We start from the raw sequence: 17,233 nt of genomic DNA on the forward strand, positions 1-17,233 counted from the left end.
CCCCATTGTTTTTGTTGGAAACCGTATTGGAAGGTTATGAATGGTGATTGCATGATACCAAGACAGTGCAACCATCATAAATACATGCCACTTTCCAAGCGAATTTTGATCACGTGACGGTGAAGATGCTACAATGGTTGCCAGTGTGAAAACTGGTCATCGGTCACTTTTTCCAGCGCTGTGGTAGCTTCAAACAATCACTAAAACCATGGTTATAAGTCAAGGACTAGCTACAACACCTTTATGAAAAAATGCCTGCCATTCCATTTCGAATGAGTCACAGAAGGCTATAAGGTAAAAAAAAAGAAAATAATAATAATAATGTATGACCTTTCGTGGCAGTTGAATGTTTTGCATTTAAAAGCAGAACTGAAAAAGAATAAAAATATCCAATAAAACTGGAGGTTGCGGGAAAAGTCTGGGAATACTATTCAGCAAAGTTTAAGAGGAACAGATTTGCCAATGTCCTTGGTGTTTGGTTGTTTTCTTGCAGACGTTTCATTACCAAACTAGGTAACATCATCAGTGCTAGCCTGACTAGCTTGGTGAACACCAAGGACTTCGTCGTCAATGCTGAGCTACAAATATTGTCTTCTGTGGGGGGGGGATTTTATTATTTTTCCAGGTCTGAGCTACAGCCTGGGGAAAGTAATCTGAGTACCACTGGAATCCAGTGTGAACTTCTAAGTATTCCCAAGAGGGAGGAATCGGATGCGGAGATTTCCAGGTGAATTTTGGATTCAGTAACAAAAACCGACTTGGGAATGGCAAAATGTTGTGTACAAACGTGTAAAGTTTGCGGCAAATGATTCCTGCTGGTTGAAATGAGGTACAATGTGATCATCTTTTGTCACAAACTACAAGTAGTCCTTGCTTAACGATGGTAATTGGGACCATATTTTTTTAAAATAATTTCTTTCTATTTTTAATTTTCAAAACAAACACAACACATAAAATCTTCCTTCTTTACATATTGTAGAAAGTGTATCAGTTGGTTACAAAAGGCTTTCGTGCATCTCTTCCACAGTCAACATAATTCATATTAACTCAAGTATTTTAACTCAGATATTTATACATGTTACCATCATCATACCTCCATTTTCATTTGACTATAATTGTTTAAACATCCTTCATCATAAAATATACCAAGATTTAATACATAACCACCTACCGGCATTTCATTTGCTATTTCTAATATCCTCCAATAACACTGAATCCTTATGTCCTATTCTAGCTAAACATCCATAATATTTAGTAACAAAATTGTAGAGTTGTAAAAATTTTCTAATCCTCCTTTCCAAATCACTGTTTACAATTTACATCCAGTTTCCTTATGTTGTACCCATACCTATATACTCAAATGAGAATCACTGAAAGGGTTTTTGATAGCGGAATAGAATTATTTATTGGCCAAGTGTGATTGAACACACAAGGAATTTGTCTTTGGTGCAGATGCTCTCAGTGTACATAAAAGAAAAGATACATTCATCACAAATCATAAGGTACGACACTTAATGATAGTCATAGGGTACAAATAAGCAATGAAATCATACTAGGAAACAATCAATATAAATCGTAAGGCTACAAGCAGTAAAGTTATAGTCATACAGTCATAAGTGGGAAGAGATGGGTGATAGGAACGATGAGAAGATTAATAGTAATAGTAATAGTAATGCAGCCTTAGTAAATAGTTTGACAGCGTTGAGGGAATTATTTGTTTAGCAGAGTGATGGCATTTGGGAAAAAAACTGTCCTTGTGTCTAGTTGTTCTGGTGTGCAGTGCCCTATAGCGTTGTTATGAGGGTAGGAGTTGAAACAATTTATGTCTAGGATGTCAGGGGTCTGTAGATATTTTCAGCCCTCTTTTTGACTTGTGCAGTGTACAGGTCTTCAATGGAAGGCAGGTTGGTAGCCATTGTTTTTTCTGCAGTTCTAATTACCCTCTAAAGTCTGTGTCAGTCTTGTTGGGTTGCAGAGCCAAAGCAGACAGTTATAGATGACAGACTCAATAATTCCTCTGTAGAACAGAATCAGCAGCTCCTTGGGCAGTTGAAGCTTTCTGAGTTGGCGCAGAAAGTAAATAGACATTCTCTTTTCTTCCTTGGCAGGTACACTTCTTTTACTACAGAGAGTAGAATTACTTCCCCACACAACCAGTACAGAGATCAGAGATCAGGTGAAGATTCAGACAGGTAAGGAACTGGCACTCCTGGCAGCTTGGTGAGATACCGCATTGCGCACAAAACCCCTTTTATTAAATGAATGTGAATTCCTCTCATTCACCTTCAGCAAAGACCTGGTAAACAGTCTTTCAAAGGTGAACTTATGACCACAGACCTTATCTAGCTTGGAAAGCTGCCATGTAAAATTTTCCAAACGCAGTGCAGTGCACGGAAAGACTGGGCACAGAGTCTCTGAGATTCACAGACAGATCTTTACACTCCTGAAACGAATGAACGAATGAGCGAATTGTTTCCTGCAAAAGCCCACTCCCCTTTCGCTCCTCTTTTATTTCCTATGAGATGGAAATAAATTCACCATCCACCTGTGGCTTTACTGCCAAATTGATTCTGATTTCTGAGCTGTTCTTTTCTTCTGGCAGCTCTGGGCATTTGCACACTGAGAACAGGCTCCAGCTGTTCCTCTGCCTCACTGCTGCCAAGCTCCGAAGGCAGATGAGAACTGCCTTGGCCCCCTCTCTGCCTCCGACACAGAGCCCTCATCAGAGCCTTCCCCAAACTCTAGGACTGGCCCATGTTCCTCCCCAACCTCCTCACTGTCCGACTATGCTGCCAGCTCCGCTGGCCGGCCACAACACTGGGCTCTCACGCCAAATAGAGTGTTAGGTAGGTCTTTGGCATAGATACCTCCACTGATGTGGGGGTGGCAAGTGACAAAACACACGTTGGGATGTCACAAGACATAGTTTTATCATTTGGTGTCAATGCCGTTAGGAAGAGACACCCATGATCTTAAGTAGAAGAAATGGAGAGATACCTTCCTTATTGCTAGAAATATGCTTGCCACATTGCTTGGTGATCTCAGGTTCAGTTCCTTGACAGTCCAGCTTAAAGGGAGTCATGGAACAGGGGGTAGTTCATCACATTATTTTCCTATCCTTCCTTTTTTAGTTTAGGGGGGGGGGTTCCCTGTTCCTAATTCTCATCTTCCTCCTCTGTTTTCTTCTCTTCTTCTTTTAGTTTAGATTTTAGTTTTGCAAGGAGAGGGAGCTTCATCTCTGGAAGCTTTCAAGAAGAGACTGGACTGCCATCTGTCAGACATGGTGTAGGGTCTCCTGCTTGGGTGGGGGGTTGGACAAGATGACCTATAAGGTCCCTTCCAAATCTGTTAATCTGTCTTATTAAGGTTTCTAGATCAAACCTTGTTTCCTACTTGTATAACTTTGCAAAATGTGAGATTCTTCAACTCAATAACATCTCTATATTAGAAAGTCTTGGAATCTCAATATATTTAAGTCTTAGTATTTCAGATTAAGCCATCTCCTTCTTTTCTTAAAGGGAATGCATAGATTATACCAAAATCTGAAATTATTTCCTGGCTAGAGGGTCAAATGTTAGAATTAAAAATATCCATGCTCTTTGGAGAGTGACGCACACAACTGGGCTTACTACTAAAAGAGCATTCACATACCTTGTGAAGTTTCACTAAAGGATAATAGGAAATTTTTTTACAACGCCTTTTGTCAATTGATGCATCCTTTTTTCTTGGCATATTAATTTTTATGTTCCTTGTAATCAGTGAATTTGTTCTAAGCGATTTGGCTGTTAGACAACATAAAGAATGTTTTTCTTCTCTTGCATTGTGTTACAATTTTTATTTCGTGGTGTTCAATCCCTTTAGAACCTGACATTAATTTTCCTTTAGAGACTTTTGTTATCTTGATGATTATAGATCATGGCTTATCCTGAACAGGAGGTGCCCAAGGAGCATTTTCTTTGCCAGTTGATCATAAGCATCTCCTTGTTAGAATAATTTTAATTGTGTTCTTCTTTCCCTTTGATAGAAAAATCTAACCTGCATTTTCACAGTCAATTGAGCTATGTTACAAAGCATTATGATAAGGCATATTTTTAAGACTGAATGTGTGATATTTATTATGCATTGTTTATCCATCTCTCCTCCTCATTTCTGATCTTCTGCCCCCCCCTCCAAGTTCTTTCCAATGGATTTTTGGGGTTCTAGATTCCTCAACAACCATGTTGTAGCTTTTATCTTCTTCATCTCGGGTTCTTTTCAAATAGCCAAATATTTTTGAGTGATATTTGAAGAATTATTTTATACTGAACTCATTTCATGAGAAGTAACTCATGAAATGGCCTACTTACATCCCTACCTATGTTTTTCTTTCTTAAGATTGGAGTCATTTCTAGGGTTTGTTTTTCTTCTTTAGGATATTTTCATGTTCTCTTTCCTTTATTATATTCCTTCTTCATCATAATTCTGATCATATTACTTGGGTGCTAGAGCCTTGGGCTTCTAATCACTAACTCCCAAGTAAATATGGTGAGGATTGGAGTCTTGGTTGCCTTTTCTGTCCTTGTTAGCATTATTAATAGTTCGTCATTTTGCGAACTATTTGAAATGGCTTCTTCGAACCCCAGGCAGATGTGGTGGGTTTTCCTTTCCACTCAACCTCTTTACATCTGGAGGATGCCACTCATTCCCAGATATCTTCCATGGTTATGAATGACCTAAACTGGTAATTCATAAACTGGAAAGTAACCTCCTAACCAACTGTCCTCTGAGAGGGAGTGAGCTACTACTTTTAGCATGTTAGACCAATCACAGAAACTCTAATTTACAATCCTCCCTGTGTTGGACATTGGTCTCAGGGTTTTTTCACAACCGGATCGCCAAGGTGGCCATTTTATCAGATCCTCAGAGTCTAGAAATGGAACAAACAGGAACAATCAAGTTTACAACCACAGAATGTTGGGATTCAACAATGGAATAGCATCCTACTTGTACAACCAACCCTTCAACAGCCGAAGGTAATAGTCAGAGAGCAAAATAAGTGGGCCATTTGTAGGGATGAGAAGATATGTCCAGCGTCCCACTTTAGAGAGGATGTATATCTCCATAAGGTTTGAAGGGGGTATTTGTTCTATTGAAAGGCCTCGTCAGTCTGAACAGCTGTCCAATTAAAGAATTTAGAAAAGGGAAAGCAGGATCTTATTATCCAGAATTCTCTTTCTTGTATGTTCATTATATCATTTCATTTTGTAAGGTTCCAGCAGTCTCCCCGAGCCACTGAAATGCCAAAGAGAGTGAGACTCGAGACAAGGCTTGCAAAAAGTATCAGCTTTTATTTATGGCAAAAGCTGGGTGATGAAACTATATCCAAAACATACAAACGAATGCATGTAAGGAATAGCCACATCCTGCAAGAGTAGCTCAGAGTATTATATACATTTTAGGCAGATAGAAACAAAATTTTACCCAATCAGAGACAAAGATTTGTTACCAACATGATCTTTAAAGCATTCTTTTGTTCAAGCTCCTGTCTCTGTCTATCTTATCTATGGAGTATTCCTATAGCCTTGTGTAGGGGGTGGCAGTCCCCCTTTGCCAAGTTTTTTCGGCAGAATGCTTTAAGGATTTATGATCCAGGAAAACTCCCTAGTTTGGTTCCTTTATCTATGGGGCCTCATATTCCAGTGTAACAATTTCTTCTATGTTTTCAAGAATGTGCCTAGCTTTGAAGCCAAGAACAGAAGCGAGATAACATTTACAGTAATGCCATCCAGTATTAAGATTACAATTTGCTAGGCTAGAAAACAACTAATTTATGATAATATACAATAATTTAAGCAGAAGCCAAAATTGATTCATGTTGATTCATATACTCCTTCAATTTATTGTTGTGTTGTTGTTGTTGTTTGACCTGTTGTTGACTTGAATTAATACATATCTACATATCTATTTGTTCCTAGTATGTCTTACTACCCCTTCAGAGATGCTGGGACTAGCGTTCCAAAAAGCCATAGAGTGCCTTTTTATAAGGACATCTGTGACACAGAGAGTGGAAGGTAAAGATTAAGAATGAATATCCTAATACTAATTAATACATGAATTATTAGAATCTTTTTTTAAAAAAAATAAATCAGGGCACCAAACCAACTGGATGATATTGGGCCAGTCATTCTCACTCAGCCCTAGGAAAAAAAACAACAACGGTAAGCTGTTTCTGAAATCTTGCCAAGAAAACTGCAGGGACTTCTCCAGGCAGTTGCCAGGAATCAAACACTAATTGGAAGGTACCAAAAAAAGAGAGTAAATTTTCCTCTAAACTTAGGGTACACATTTATCTTTGCAACTATCCTACAAGGTAGGGTAGTCTAGCGAACGTAGAGAAAAGAGAACTAGGGGTGACACGGTCACCCAGTATTTGAGGGGATGCCACAACGAAGAGAGGAATAAAGTTATTTTCCAAAGCACCATAAGGCAAGACAAGATACAATGGATGGAAGCTAATTCAAGGAGGGAAGCAACCTGGAATTAAGGAGAAACTGCCTAACAGTGAGGACAATGAACAGGGTAGAAGTTGTGGGTGATCCATCCCTGGAGGGTTTTAAGAAGAGACCGGACAACTCCTTGTCTCAAATTGTATGGGGTCTCCTGCTTGAGCAGGGGGTTGGACTAGAAGATCTCCAAGCTGCCTTCCAGCCCTATTCTGATTAAAGCTGCAGATTAGTCATCTTCTGGTCCTGTTTTTACAATATCTCAAATCATCCTGCAGATGGCATCAGAGTCATTTTCTTCCTTGGGTTATTTTTGTATAGACTGCCTTTCCTAAAGATTTTGTGGTAGTTCATTCATGCTACAACAGGTGATGAGTCTCAACTCAGAACCTGCAGGATTTACCTGAATGAGTAGATACATCATTATCCTGGTGTTTGCTTGCACGTTCTTGACTTTTTGCACGGAGAGGATGAAGGGAGATGATCTTGCCTAGAAACCAAGTTTGAGTATCTGTTCTATAAGCAGGATATTACGGCGTTCACATGTCTTTCTCTTGCAGGAATTTGACTGATTCCGAGGCTACTTCCTTTGAACCGAAGAATTTTTCTAACTATGATTCAGATTCCTCTGCGTCAGGGTAGGGTATACTAAAGAAAGACCGGGGAGGGGGGGGTTGGTGTGGGGACTAGCTTTTCCACATAAGGGACGTGGCGACTCCGTGGCTTGTCAATCAGAAAGGTCGGTAGTTCAGTGGTTCGAATCCCTAGCGCTGCGTAATGGAATGAGCTCCCGTTCCTTGTCCCAGCTTCGGCCAAACTAGCAGTTCGAAAGCATGTAAGAAAATGCAAGTAGAAAAATAGGGACCACCTTTGGTGGGAAGGTTTTGAAGCGGGGATGAGCACCTTACCTTTTCAACGTACCAGATATCACATTCCTTATTGAGCAATGCCTCCTCTGAAATGTAGTTCTCTTTTATCCCCCTGTAGCAAAGGCCTCCTCTTTGTGAAAGAATCCATCAAAAGCATGGAATTGTCCTCCTCCCCACGTTACAACAGGTGAGGAAACAAAAGGGAAGGCAAGCGAGCAATTCCTTTTGCAAGGCGGAAAAATATTTTGCTAACCAGAAGAATTTGCTTGCTTTTATTGTTTTATTGGGGCTCACGTTTAGTTTTGAGTTCTCTTATTATTTTCTCCTGTTATCTTCACATTCGACAATGTATTTTTTGGTTCACTCATGTCTTCTGCATCATCTAAATACCATGCATGCCAATGGTATCTCTGTGGGGCCCCTGGTGCTCTCTGAGTTTGGGGGTTTTCTTCAGATGTTTCATTACCTATCTAGGTAATATTATCAGTGCAGGAAGGGAGTGGTATTTGCAGGGTAAAGGAGGAGGAGGACTTTGGGATTCTTAGTGCTCTCTGAGCTTGGTGGTTTTCTGGCAGATGTTTCATTACCTAACTAGGTAATCCCAATCTCATCAGTGCTGGAAGGGAGCGGTAGAGCAGAGCAGAGAATAAAATAGAATAGAATAGAATAGAAGTTGGAAGGGACCTTGGAGGTCTTCTAGTCCAACCTCCTGCTCAGACAGGAAACTCTACACCCCTTGAGACAAATGGATATCTAACATCTTCTTAAAAGCTTCCAGTGCTGGAGCATTCACAACTTCTGGAGGAAAGTTGTTCCACTGATTAATTGTTCTAACTGTCAGGAAATTTCTCCTTAGTTCTAAGTTGCTTCTCTCCTTGATTAGTTTCTTGTCCTGCCCTCAGATGCTTTGGAGAATAGCTTGACTTCCTCTTGTTTGTGGCAGCCCCTGAGATATTGGAACATTTCTATCATGTCACCCCTACTCCTTCTTTTCAGTAAAATAGACATACTCAATTCCAGCAATTGTTCTTTAGATGTTTTTGTGGGGTAAAGGAGGCGTGCTTGGTGGTTTTCTTGCAGATGTTTCATTACCTAAGTAGGTAACAACATCAGTGCCAGAAGGGAGTGGTGTTTGCTGAGTGGAGGAGGATGAAGAGGACTGTGGGGTCCTTGGTGCTCTCTGAGCTTGGTGGTTTTGTTACAGATATTTCATTACCAAACTAGACAACATCATCAGTGCTAGAAGGGAGTGGGGTTTTTCTCTTGCTTTTATATCCTAGTGGCTTGCCCCATCAATGTTAGTGGGATTGTTCTGTATGGTTCACCAAGTAGCCTTGCTGTCATATTTCTGCAGATGTAGTTTATGCCAAGGCGTTCAATGCAAAGTTGCATGCAATAGTAGGCAAATTGCTTTGAAGGTTTCTGGCTTTTTCATCTTTCATTAAACATTTTCCCCTTTGCCCAGCATTTTTTTATTTTGCTTTCGGATGAAATTTCTTTTCCAGAAAGACATCATGGAACAATGCAGCATTCTATCAAAGGCGACATGGAGCCCCAGTTTTAATTTTTGGCTCTTTTCCCTCATCGCGAGAAAGCACAGTTTCAGGAACATTAAAAATAGCAACAACATCTCCTGGATTTAGTAACTTTTTAAAAAAGCTTGCGGTATAACAATCCCCTCTTTCCTTCTCCAGCCGCAGCTTGGTTGACTTGTCCGAACTGGAGAACCCAAGCTACAGCAGTACCAGCTACCTGAATAACACATCTCCCAAAAGGTAAAGGCAACCTTTGGCATGTTACTCCTATTCTGGTTTGATATGGGATCCCTTCCAAAGCAGGCAAGTGCCACGTTTTCACAAACCGGGTGGAAATGGGATGGACCTATGGTTCAACATTTTGGGAGAAGCTGCTGTTTTTGGTTGGGTGAATTACCCTTGGTAAGGGCTGTTGGGAAGTGTTCTGTGACTACAGGGATCATTTTTTTTATTTAGGTTTTCGTGTGTGGTGTGAATTCAGCAAACAATAATTAAGTAGAGCTTGTAAGCCTAAAATCTAGCACATGCAGAAGAGTTGTATGAAGAAGTCAGTGTCAGGTGTGAAAGATCAGCTCCAACAAATGAAGGTCCAATGCAGTGGTGGGATTGAAAGAATTTAACAACTGGTTCTCTGCCCTAATGACCAGCTGGGTGGGCGTGGCTCAGTGGTCATATGACCACATGGGCGTGGCCAACTCAACCTCACTCATGTCGACAGGCACTTCGCCTTAGCTGTGACAATGTAATCAGGGTTAACTGGAGGAGCGGTTCCTGTAAGCAGGGCAATAAAGGTGAGGCTAGAAACAACACCAGAAGGTTTCCTTCCTGCCTTCCTTACAGGATTAGCTCTGCAAAGTGGGGAAAAAAACAAAATGAGATTTCTTCCAACAACCGGTTCTCCAAACTGCTTAGAAAATTAACAACCGGTTCTTCCGAATAGGTGCGAACTGGCTGAATCTCACCACTGGTCCAATGAAACCGATTTATTGCCACTTATGCCGATGCATGGGAAACTTCTCAACTGACACTTTGCAACTGCTTGGAATTAGATAAGGGACAACGAAATTCAAGGGAGAAGGGATGGATTTAGTAAATCCATCCCTTCTCCCTTGAATTTCGTTGTAGGGATTCTACACTGATCCCTCTTTTAACTCCAGCCCCCCCCCCCCAGGCTCTCTCACTCCTTTTCCTATAGTTTGTGTGATTTTTTTTTAAAGTGGGAGGCAAAAGATAAGGTGTTTGCCTTGCAATTTCACACCCAGCAGAAGATATTGACATTAAGAAAGTATGCCTGATGCACCTCTGTCTTCCAATACGTCACCACCAATTTTTGCATCCCCAATTTTGCACTTGATGGATAGGAGGATTTGGCCGTAAGAGCTCTCTGAGTTGCATGTGGTGTAGAAAGCTGTGTATCTTCCTCACCATGAAGGTCTATGAAGCTAGAAGCATGTTGACCACTGTCTTTGGGCTGTCGTCATCTCCCTTCCTTCCTTCTCCTAGGTCTTTGGAAGATATTTGTACTTACTGTGGCCGAGTAATCCGCAACTGTGCCAAGATAGCTATTGAGAACCTCAACATCAGCTGCCATGAATACTGCTTCAAAGTAAGGATGCGCCTGATAAATGTTGCATTCACGGAGCTATGAAGGAGCGCCAGTTTGGTCTAGTGCAGGGGTCAACAATCTTTAACACTCAAAAAGCCACAAAGGTCCTAGCCGGAAGCCCCCCCCTTCAATTTTGGAGCCGACTGGAAGTCCAGTTCCCCTACCATAGAGTCTCCTCCTAGCATGGCATCCTTTCCCCCCTACTGAAAGCACGATCAATTGTGGAGCCGATGGGCAACAGGGAGCCACAGCAGAGGGATGAAAGAGCCACATGTGGCTCCAGAGCCGTGGGATTAAGGCACCAGGTTAGAAAGCAAGAGACCATGAGTTCAAGTCCCCACCTTAACCACGGAGGCCTACTGGGTGACTTTAGGACAGGGGTGTCCAAACTCGGGAACTTTAAGACTTGTGGACTTCAACTCCCAGAATTCCCCAGCCAGCATGGCTGGCTGGGGAATTCTGGGAGTTGAAGTCCACAAGTCTTAAAGTTCCCAAGTTTGGACACCCCTGCTTTAGGACAATCACTCTCTCTCTCCTTCTCAACCCAACTCACCTCACAGGGTTGTCGCTGTGGGGACAATTGGAGGAGGACGGCATGCTGGAATTGAGTTGAGTTCTTGATGAAAGTAATGGAGACGGGATGCCAATAAATTAGTCGGGAGGAGAAAGTAGGTGGGAACCTTCACTCCCTAACTACATAATGGGATGTCCCCATCACTAAGTCTCATGATTTTTGTCTGGCCCTCCGAAGCTTTAGCCTGCGAATTCATGCATGCCCTGATTCAGTCACGTGGCAAATGCATTACAGATGGAGCCACGGGTTACTTGTTAGCTGCTTGGCTGCAGAGCTGTCTACATTTTATACAGGCGTGCAAAAGACGTGTCCGTGGCTAAGTAGAGAGCGTCTTTCTTGCTTTTTCTCTCGCAGTGCGGAATCTGCCACAAGCCAATGGGAGATCTCTTGGATCAAATCTTCATTCATCGGGATATTGTCCACTGTGATAAGTGCTACGAGAAGCTCTTTTAGGTGAGCATATTCTGCAAGGGTTAGAGACCTAGAAATCTGAGGATGTTGGCAGAGATCCCCAACACGACAAACCCTCTGACCTAAACGCCAAAGATTCCTTTATTAGGAATGCCGTCAGCCCTGGCAAAACGTTTATCTTGCAGGCTAACAAGTCCGGCCAGCTGGGAGATGAATAGTTGCCTGCCACAACAATTCATCTCCGTCCCCTGCCTTTTATCCCCAGAGCTAGGCTGGGGCTTCACTAGCAGCAATGGCTCTTCCTTCCCAAGGACCGGCCCATAGATTTCCACTGCTCTCCTCTCCTCTGCCTTCTGCGTGTCAGGCACTGGACCCAGCTGTTCCTCCTCTTCCTCATCAGCCACCTCCAGACCTGGGGGCTCTTGACTCTCCATCTGAGGGCTGACAGATGGGCCAGGCTCTGCCTCTGTCTCTCTTTCTTTGCCAGCTCCATTCCCTCTTCCCCCTCAGAGCTCTCAGGTTGTCTTGATGCTGATCCTGACTTCCACGCCTCCTCCTCCTCCTCCTCCTCTGATTCAGCTGCTGGAGTGGGCAGCTGACAGGCCACAACAGATCCTGCCTAGAGCACAGAACATAGAACCATAGGACCAAAAGGGACTTTGGAGGTCTTCTAGTCCAACCCCCTGCTCAAGGCAGAAGACTTATGCCATCGAAGTCAAATGGTTGTCTGGTTTATTTTTGAAACCTCCCATGATGGAGCATCTACAATTCCAGGAAGCAAGCTACTCCATTGATTAAATGTTCTTGCTGCCAGAAAATTTGTCCTTATTTCTAGGTTGGATCTCTCTCTCTTGAGCAAGCTACCACCTGTTGTTTGTCAACCTAGCTGACATGTTCCCTGTCCATTTTTCTCCTTAGGTTCCATGGACTGGACCAGCCTGCCCAAAGAGAGACATCTGCCTTCATCTGGGTCCCTGGGTTTTTCTGAGGACTCTTTGATACAGCAAGCATCTTCTTCCCCAGCCATTCCTCCTTCCTCATCTTCAGGCAAGCAAGTGACTCCCATTCAACAACACTGAAGTTAAGTCATTGAGGAGGCTACATCAGGAAGAGGATTTATTCTACCCCAGTTTCGACTGCTTGCATTTGGGGACTCCTCCTCAGTCTTGATTGCTTGTCCAAAAGTCCTTCTGTCCTTCCTTCCATGAAGGCACCTTGGATATCTTCATTCAACTTGACCAGCAACTGATGAAAGAAGGCTTTATACCAGGAAGGAGAGGAAGCACAATTATCTATTTTTTTTAAAAAAAAAGAGGGAGGGAGGTTGAATCATTTTTAAACAGGAACTCTTCTTATTCCATTTATCCACGGGAAGTCTTTAGCCACAGCTAGGAAATGTTCAATTCCAAAGCATGTTCCTTGAATGCAAAGGGTTTTAAATGAATATGCAAAATGTTTTGATTCCAAAGGCATCAAGCACAAAACGCTATTTTTTTCCCATGAATTTCGGGAGCTTTTTGAGCTTGAAACACTCCAGAATTGTTTGAAGTAAGAATTTTTAATGTTTTGCGCACCTCTTAAGTTTGGCTTCTGGCAACCCTAGGGATGCTTTGATTTTGAAAGGCCACGCATCGGGCATGGAGGTTATGTCTTCTGCAGGGGTTTTTTTTTTTACCATGGGCTGAGGCTGATGGGATTTGGAATCCAAAGCACCAGGAGAGTCACTACTTTGTTTATTCTTGCTTTACCCAGAGAAGAAATTATTGAGTTAACTCAATATTTTTGGCAAAACTTTAAGATGTGTGGATTTCAACTCTAGCATGGAATTCTGGGAGTTGAAGTTCACGCATTTTAAAGATCCCAAGTTTGCAAAACATTGAATTAAATGGTCCAATTGTCCTATTCAGTATCAGGCAGCTTCTTCTATTTACCTCTCCTATCATAATTGTCTCTCTGGGGAATAATTATTTTATAAATACCATTGATTCTGTTTGAGATTATACATTCTTCATTGTTGGGAAATCAGTTCTGGTTAATTTCTTAGATATTTGTATCATGTCTCTAAAGGGATAAGCGTATATGTGAGATAACATACTTTTTGCAATATCCTCGAGTTTGAATTCCTTTACGCCTATTCTCTTCAGACTCAAGTGAAGAGAATTATACTGAAGCTTTCAACTGGCTATTTAGTTAGCAGCTTAATATATTTTTGCATATTAACCAAAAATCTGGAGTATATAGATATAGATATGAGGAAATATATGTGATCATTTTTCTACGATGAGTATATTGGAAGTTTTAACAAACAGTAAGCAGAAGGGGAAAAGATAGATAGCCTCACTCTCAGTCTCTGTTTTCTGCACACTATATCAATTTTAACTTGAGTCATTGCCTATTTCCAACTACCAGTGCAAAACAGTGGAAATAGGTTTTTCCTGAGTTAAATCCCTTACAGTACATGGGAAAAGATTGTGGCGTCCCAGCGTGGGAACAGAGGTTCAATTGACAACAGAATTAGCTTTGTATATTTTGGAAATAAAAGAAGCAACATGCATGATAATCTAAAGAGGGGGAATGCTATAACGTCTCCAATAACCCTACACTATTGTTTTATGAAATGAGTGTAGATGCTGCGCATAAGATTCCCTATAATTTGTTTACGGAATATTGGGAGACAGATGTTGAGCATTTCCCCTGAATGCTGCCCAGGGAAGGTCTTCTGCATTCGATAGGAGCAATCGGTGTTGGGGAGGTGTTTTAATTCTTCTCTTGAAAGTCAAGGTCAAAAAACGGGTATCAGAATTCACCTTCCCAACCGCACAATTCCAGGACGCCAACAGCCCCAACAGACGTTGGCAGCTTGCTAATCGCAGCTATGTCACAATTATCTCTCACTGTACTGACCTAGGCTTCACCAAATCACGAAGCAGACTCCTTGTCCCGACAAAACCCCTTTTTAATTAAGCTCATGTGAATTCCTCTCGTTCACATCCAGCAAAGTCCCGGCAAACAGCCTTTCAAGGGTGAATTTACAGCCACAGACTTTATCAGGCTTGGAGAGCTGCCAGGCCGATATCTTCCAAATGCATCTCTGTACAGGAAAATACTTGGCAAGGAGTCTCTGAGAGTCACGAACCAATCTTCACACTAATTAAGGGAGCTAATTGTCTCCTGCAAACTCCACTCCCCTTTTGGTTTTTATTCCCTATGGGAGGGGCCATTCACCGTCCACCTGTGGCCTTACTCCCAAGTCAACCCCTGTTCTTTAGCTGTTCCCTTCTCCTGACAGCTCTGTGCATGCGCACACTGGGAACAGGATCCAGCTGTTCTTCTGCCCCACTGATGTCCGACTCCGAAGGCACTTGATAACTGTTGGATGCTCCTGGCCCCCTCTCTGCCTTTGACGCAGAGCCCTTCCCCAGACTCCAGGACTGCCCTATGTTCCTCCCCAAACTCCTCTCTGTTATGAGACTGCCACCAGCTCTGCTGGTGGGCCACAACACTCACTGGTGTCCAATGGAGGGTTAGAAGCAGGACGCTCCGTCAAACCGGACATGTTTTTTCCTCTTTCCCTCCTTAAGTGGTTCCCTTTGCTAAGAACGATGGTAGAAAAAGTAGTTAGTTAGAGGTGAAAAATGACATCAACTGGACCTCACCCCATAATACTGAGACAGGAAGATTCATTCATTCATACGAAATGCTTCATCTAAAAGGGCACATTGAATTTTTTTGTTGATGGGAGAAAATCAACCAAGATAAGACTCTTTGATCATTCAGTCTCAAAGCTGAGGATGATATTTTGATGGCCTCTGGGAAAGTCATATTTAGCTACATTAAATCTAACTTAATGAACAATTCCTAGCTTCACAAGTATTCGTCCTTGGTGTGAAACTATTGCTTTGCAACAACCCATTATTCTCCAGGTATGTTGGACCCCTACTTCTGTAGTCCTCCATAGGGCTTAACTGGCTGAGAATTATGGGAACAGTAGTCTAACATTTTGGAAAGGCCTCTCCGATGGGCAAGGCTGTTTACGAACACAAGAAATAAAAAGAAAACCCCCGTCAGATGAGGTCTGGTTTTTTTTTAAACTAAATATTTATCTTCTCTGCTGATTTCCTGTTAAGGTCAACTTTTGCTTCCTATTCTTTGTGCAAAGGTGGAGTTTGCAAACAACGCATAGAGTTTACCTAAGCAGCATGTGATGTTATAGACGGAACTGAACTCTCTATTTCTATTTCCCTGAGGACTTGTCTCACGGAAAGGTTGCTCTAGACAGGCCCCGCTAGGTCATTACAAAATTTTGTTTTTTCTTGCTGTGCTGTTCTTCTCTGCCTTTCTGTTGTTGTTTTTCTGAAGCAAATTCTAAATTGCCACATTCAGTTCCAATAAATGCTCTGTGCAGAAAGATTATTGGAGTTTTTCATTGAATGTGTGATCCACCTAGGCTTCCCCAAAAAGCAGGAGGCAGAGTCCTGGTCCCGACAAAACCCCTTTTATTAAACCAATGTGAATTGTTCTCATTCACATTCAGCCAAGGCCTGCCAAACAGTCTTTCATAGGAATGTTTCTGACTACAGACCTTATCTACCTTGGAAAGCTGCCATGTAAATATTTTCCAAATGAGGTGCTGTGCAAGGAAAGACTGGGCACAGAGTCTCTGAGATTCACGGACAGATCTTCACACTCCTGAAACAAATCTAATGAATGAATTGTTTCCTGCAAAAGCCCACTCCCATTTCACTACTCTTTTATTTCCTATGGGAGGGGCCATTTACCTTCCACCTGTGACTTTACTCCCAAGTCTACCCTGATTTCTGAGTTGTTCTTTTCTTCAGGCAGCTCTATGCATGCGCACACTGGGAACAGGCTCCAGCTGTTCCTCTGCCTCACTGCTGTCTAGCTCCAGAGGCATCTGATCACTGCCAGACAGCCTCGGCCCGGTCTCTGCCTCTGATGCAGAGCCCTTTTCTGAGCCTTCCCCAGCCTCCAGGACTGGCCCATGCTCCTCTCCAACCTCCTCACTGTCTGACTCTGCTGGCTGCTGGTGGGTCACAACAGAATGATGTGATGTATTTCCCAATGCAATATTGGTTTGGCATCTTAGGCGCCAAGCAGGCCTGAGGGACACCTGGGCACTGCTGAGATGCTGTAAACCACCCTTCATTCAGCACAATGCTTAGATCTTGTTACAAAAACACTCTGGGTGACAAGAGACAGTCTGGCCAAATAATTTAGATTAAGTTCTTGCGTTATTGCATGTAAGAAACACACAATTCTCAGTGCCACTCTCCAGGCATCCCATATAGCCTGGGAATCCATGAAGTGGCAGTTTCTGGAATATTCAACACATCAAGTTGAGTAAGGCTTGAAATAGACCATGAGTTCCCAGAAAGATTAGAATGCTCAGAGACTGCATACATGTCTGCTGAAGAGGCTTTAATTAGAATTAGAACATCTAATGAAGCCTGGAGAAAGTTGATTTGAATTTTATTCTCTCAGCGTTCCAAAATATTTAAATTGAAGGTTTTTTTTTAAAAAAAGTTGCAGTTGTTGAATGTTAAACACAGGGGGGAAATGTTAGCTTCCAATACTATTTCTGTTCCAAATATTTGCTGGCCATGTTGATGATGGGACATAACAAGAACCATCCTTCCTTCCTTCCTTCCATTTATATAGCCTTCCATCTCAAACAGGTGACTTACTTCATAGCTTCATGCAGATTTCGGGGTGGCTTGCACCCCATCCCAATGTCG

At 42.2% G+C, this 17,233-nt stretch overlaps 1 protein-coding gene across 6 annotated transcripts in view; it reads left to right on the plus strand.

Annotated features, from left to right (window-relative positions):
• ZNF185 (zinc finger protein 185 with LIM domain) overlaps positions 1-15,888 on the plus strand; it is a 52,285-nt gene extending 36,397 nt beyond the window's left edge. For 2 of the 6 annotated variants that reach the window (XM_081964111.1, XM_081964112.1), the window contains 10 exons: positions 626-727; positions 2,109-2,192; positions 4,854-5,012; positions 5,955-6,050; positions 7,043-7,120; positions 7,470-7,538; positions 9,046-9,126; positions 10,390-10,492; positions 11,421-11,519; positions 12,396-15,888. In XM_081964111.1, the coding sequence (XP_081820237.1) occupies positions 626-727; positions 2,109-2,192; positions 4,854-5,012; positions 5,955-6,050; positions 7,043-7,120; positions 7,470-7,538; positions 9,046-9,126; positions 10,390-10,492; positions 11,421-11,519 (871 nt within the window). In that variant the 3' untranslated portion in view covers positions 12,396-15,888. The remainder of the gene's footprint in view (positions 1-625; positions 728-2,108; positions 2,193-4,853; positions 5,013-5,954; positions 6,051-7,042; positions 7,121-7,469; positions 7,539-9,045; positions 9,127-10,389; positions 10,493-11,420; positions 11,520-12,395) is intronic. The other 4 variants (XM_081964115.1, XM_081964113.1, XM_081964114.1 and 1 more) reach the window with 4 other exon arrangements.
• Positions 15,889-17,233: the final 1,345 nt, after the last annotated feature.

Source organism: Natrix helvetica (genome assembly GCF_964273705.1).
Source record: "Natrix helvetica genome assembly, chromosome: 11".
In the NCBI taxonomy this organism is placed as follows: Eukaryota; Metazoa; Chordata; class Lepidosauria; order Squamata; family Natricidae; genus Natrix; species Natrix helvetica.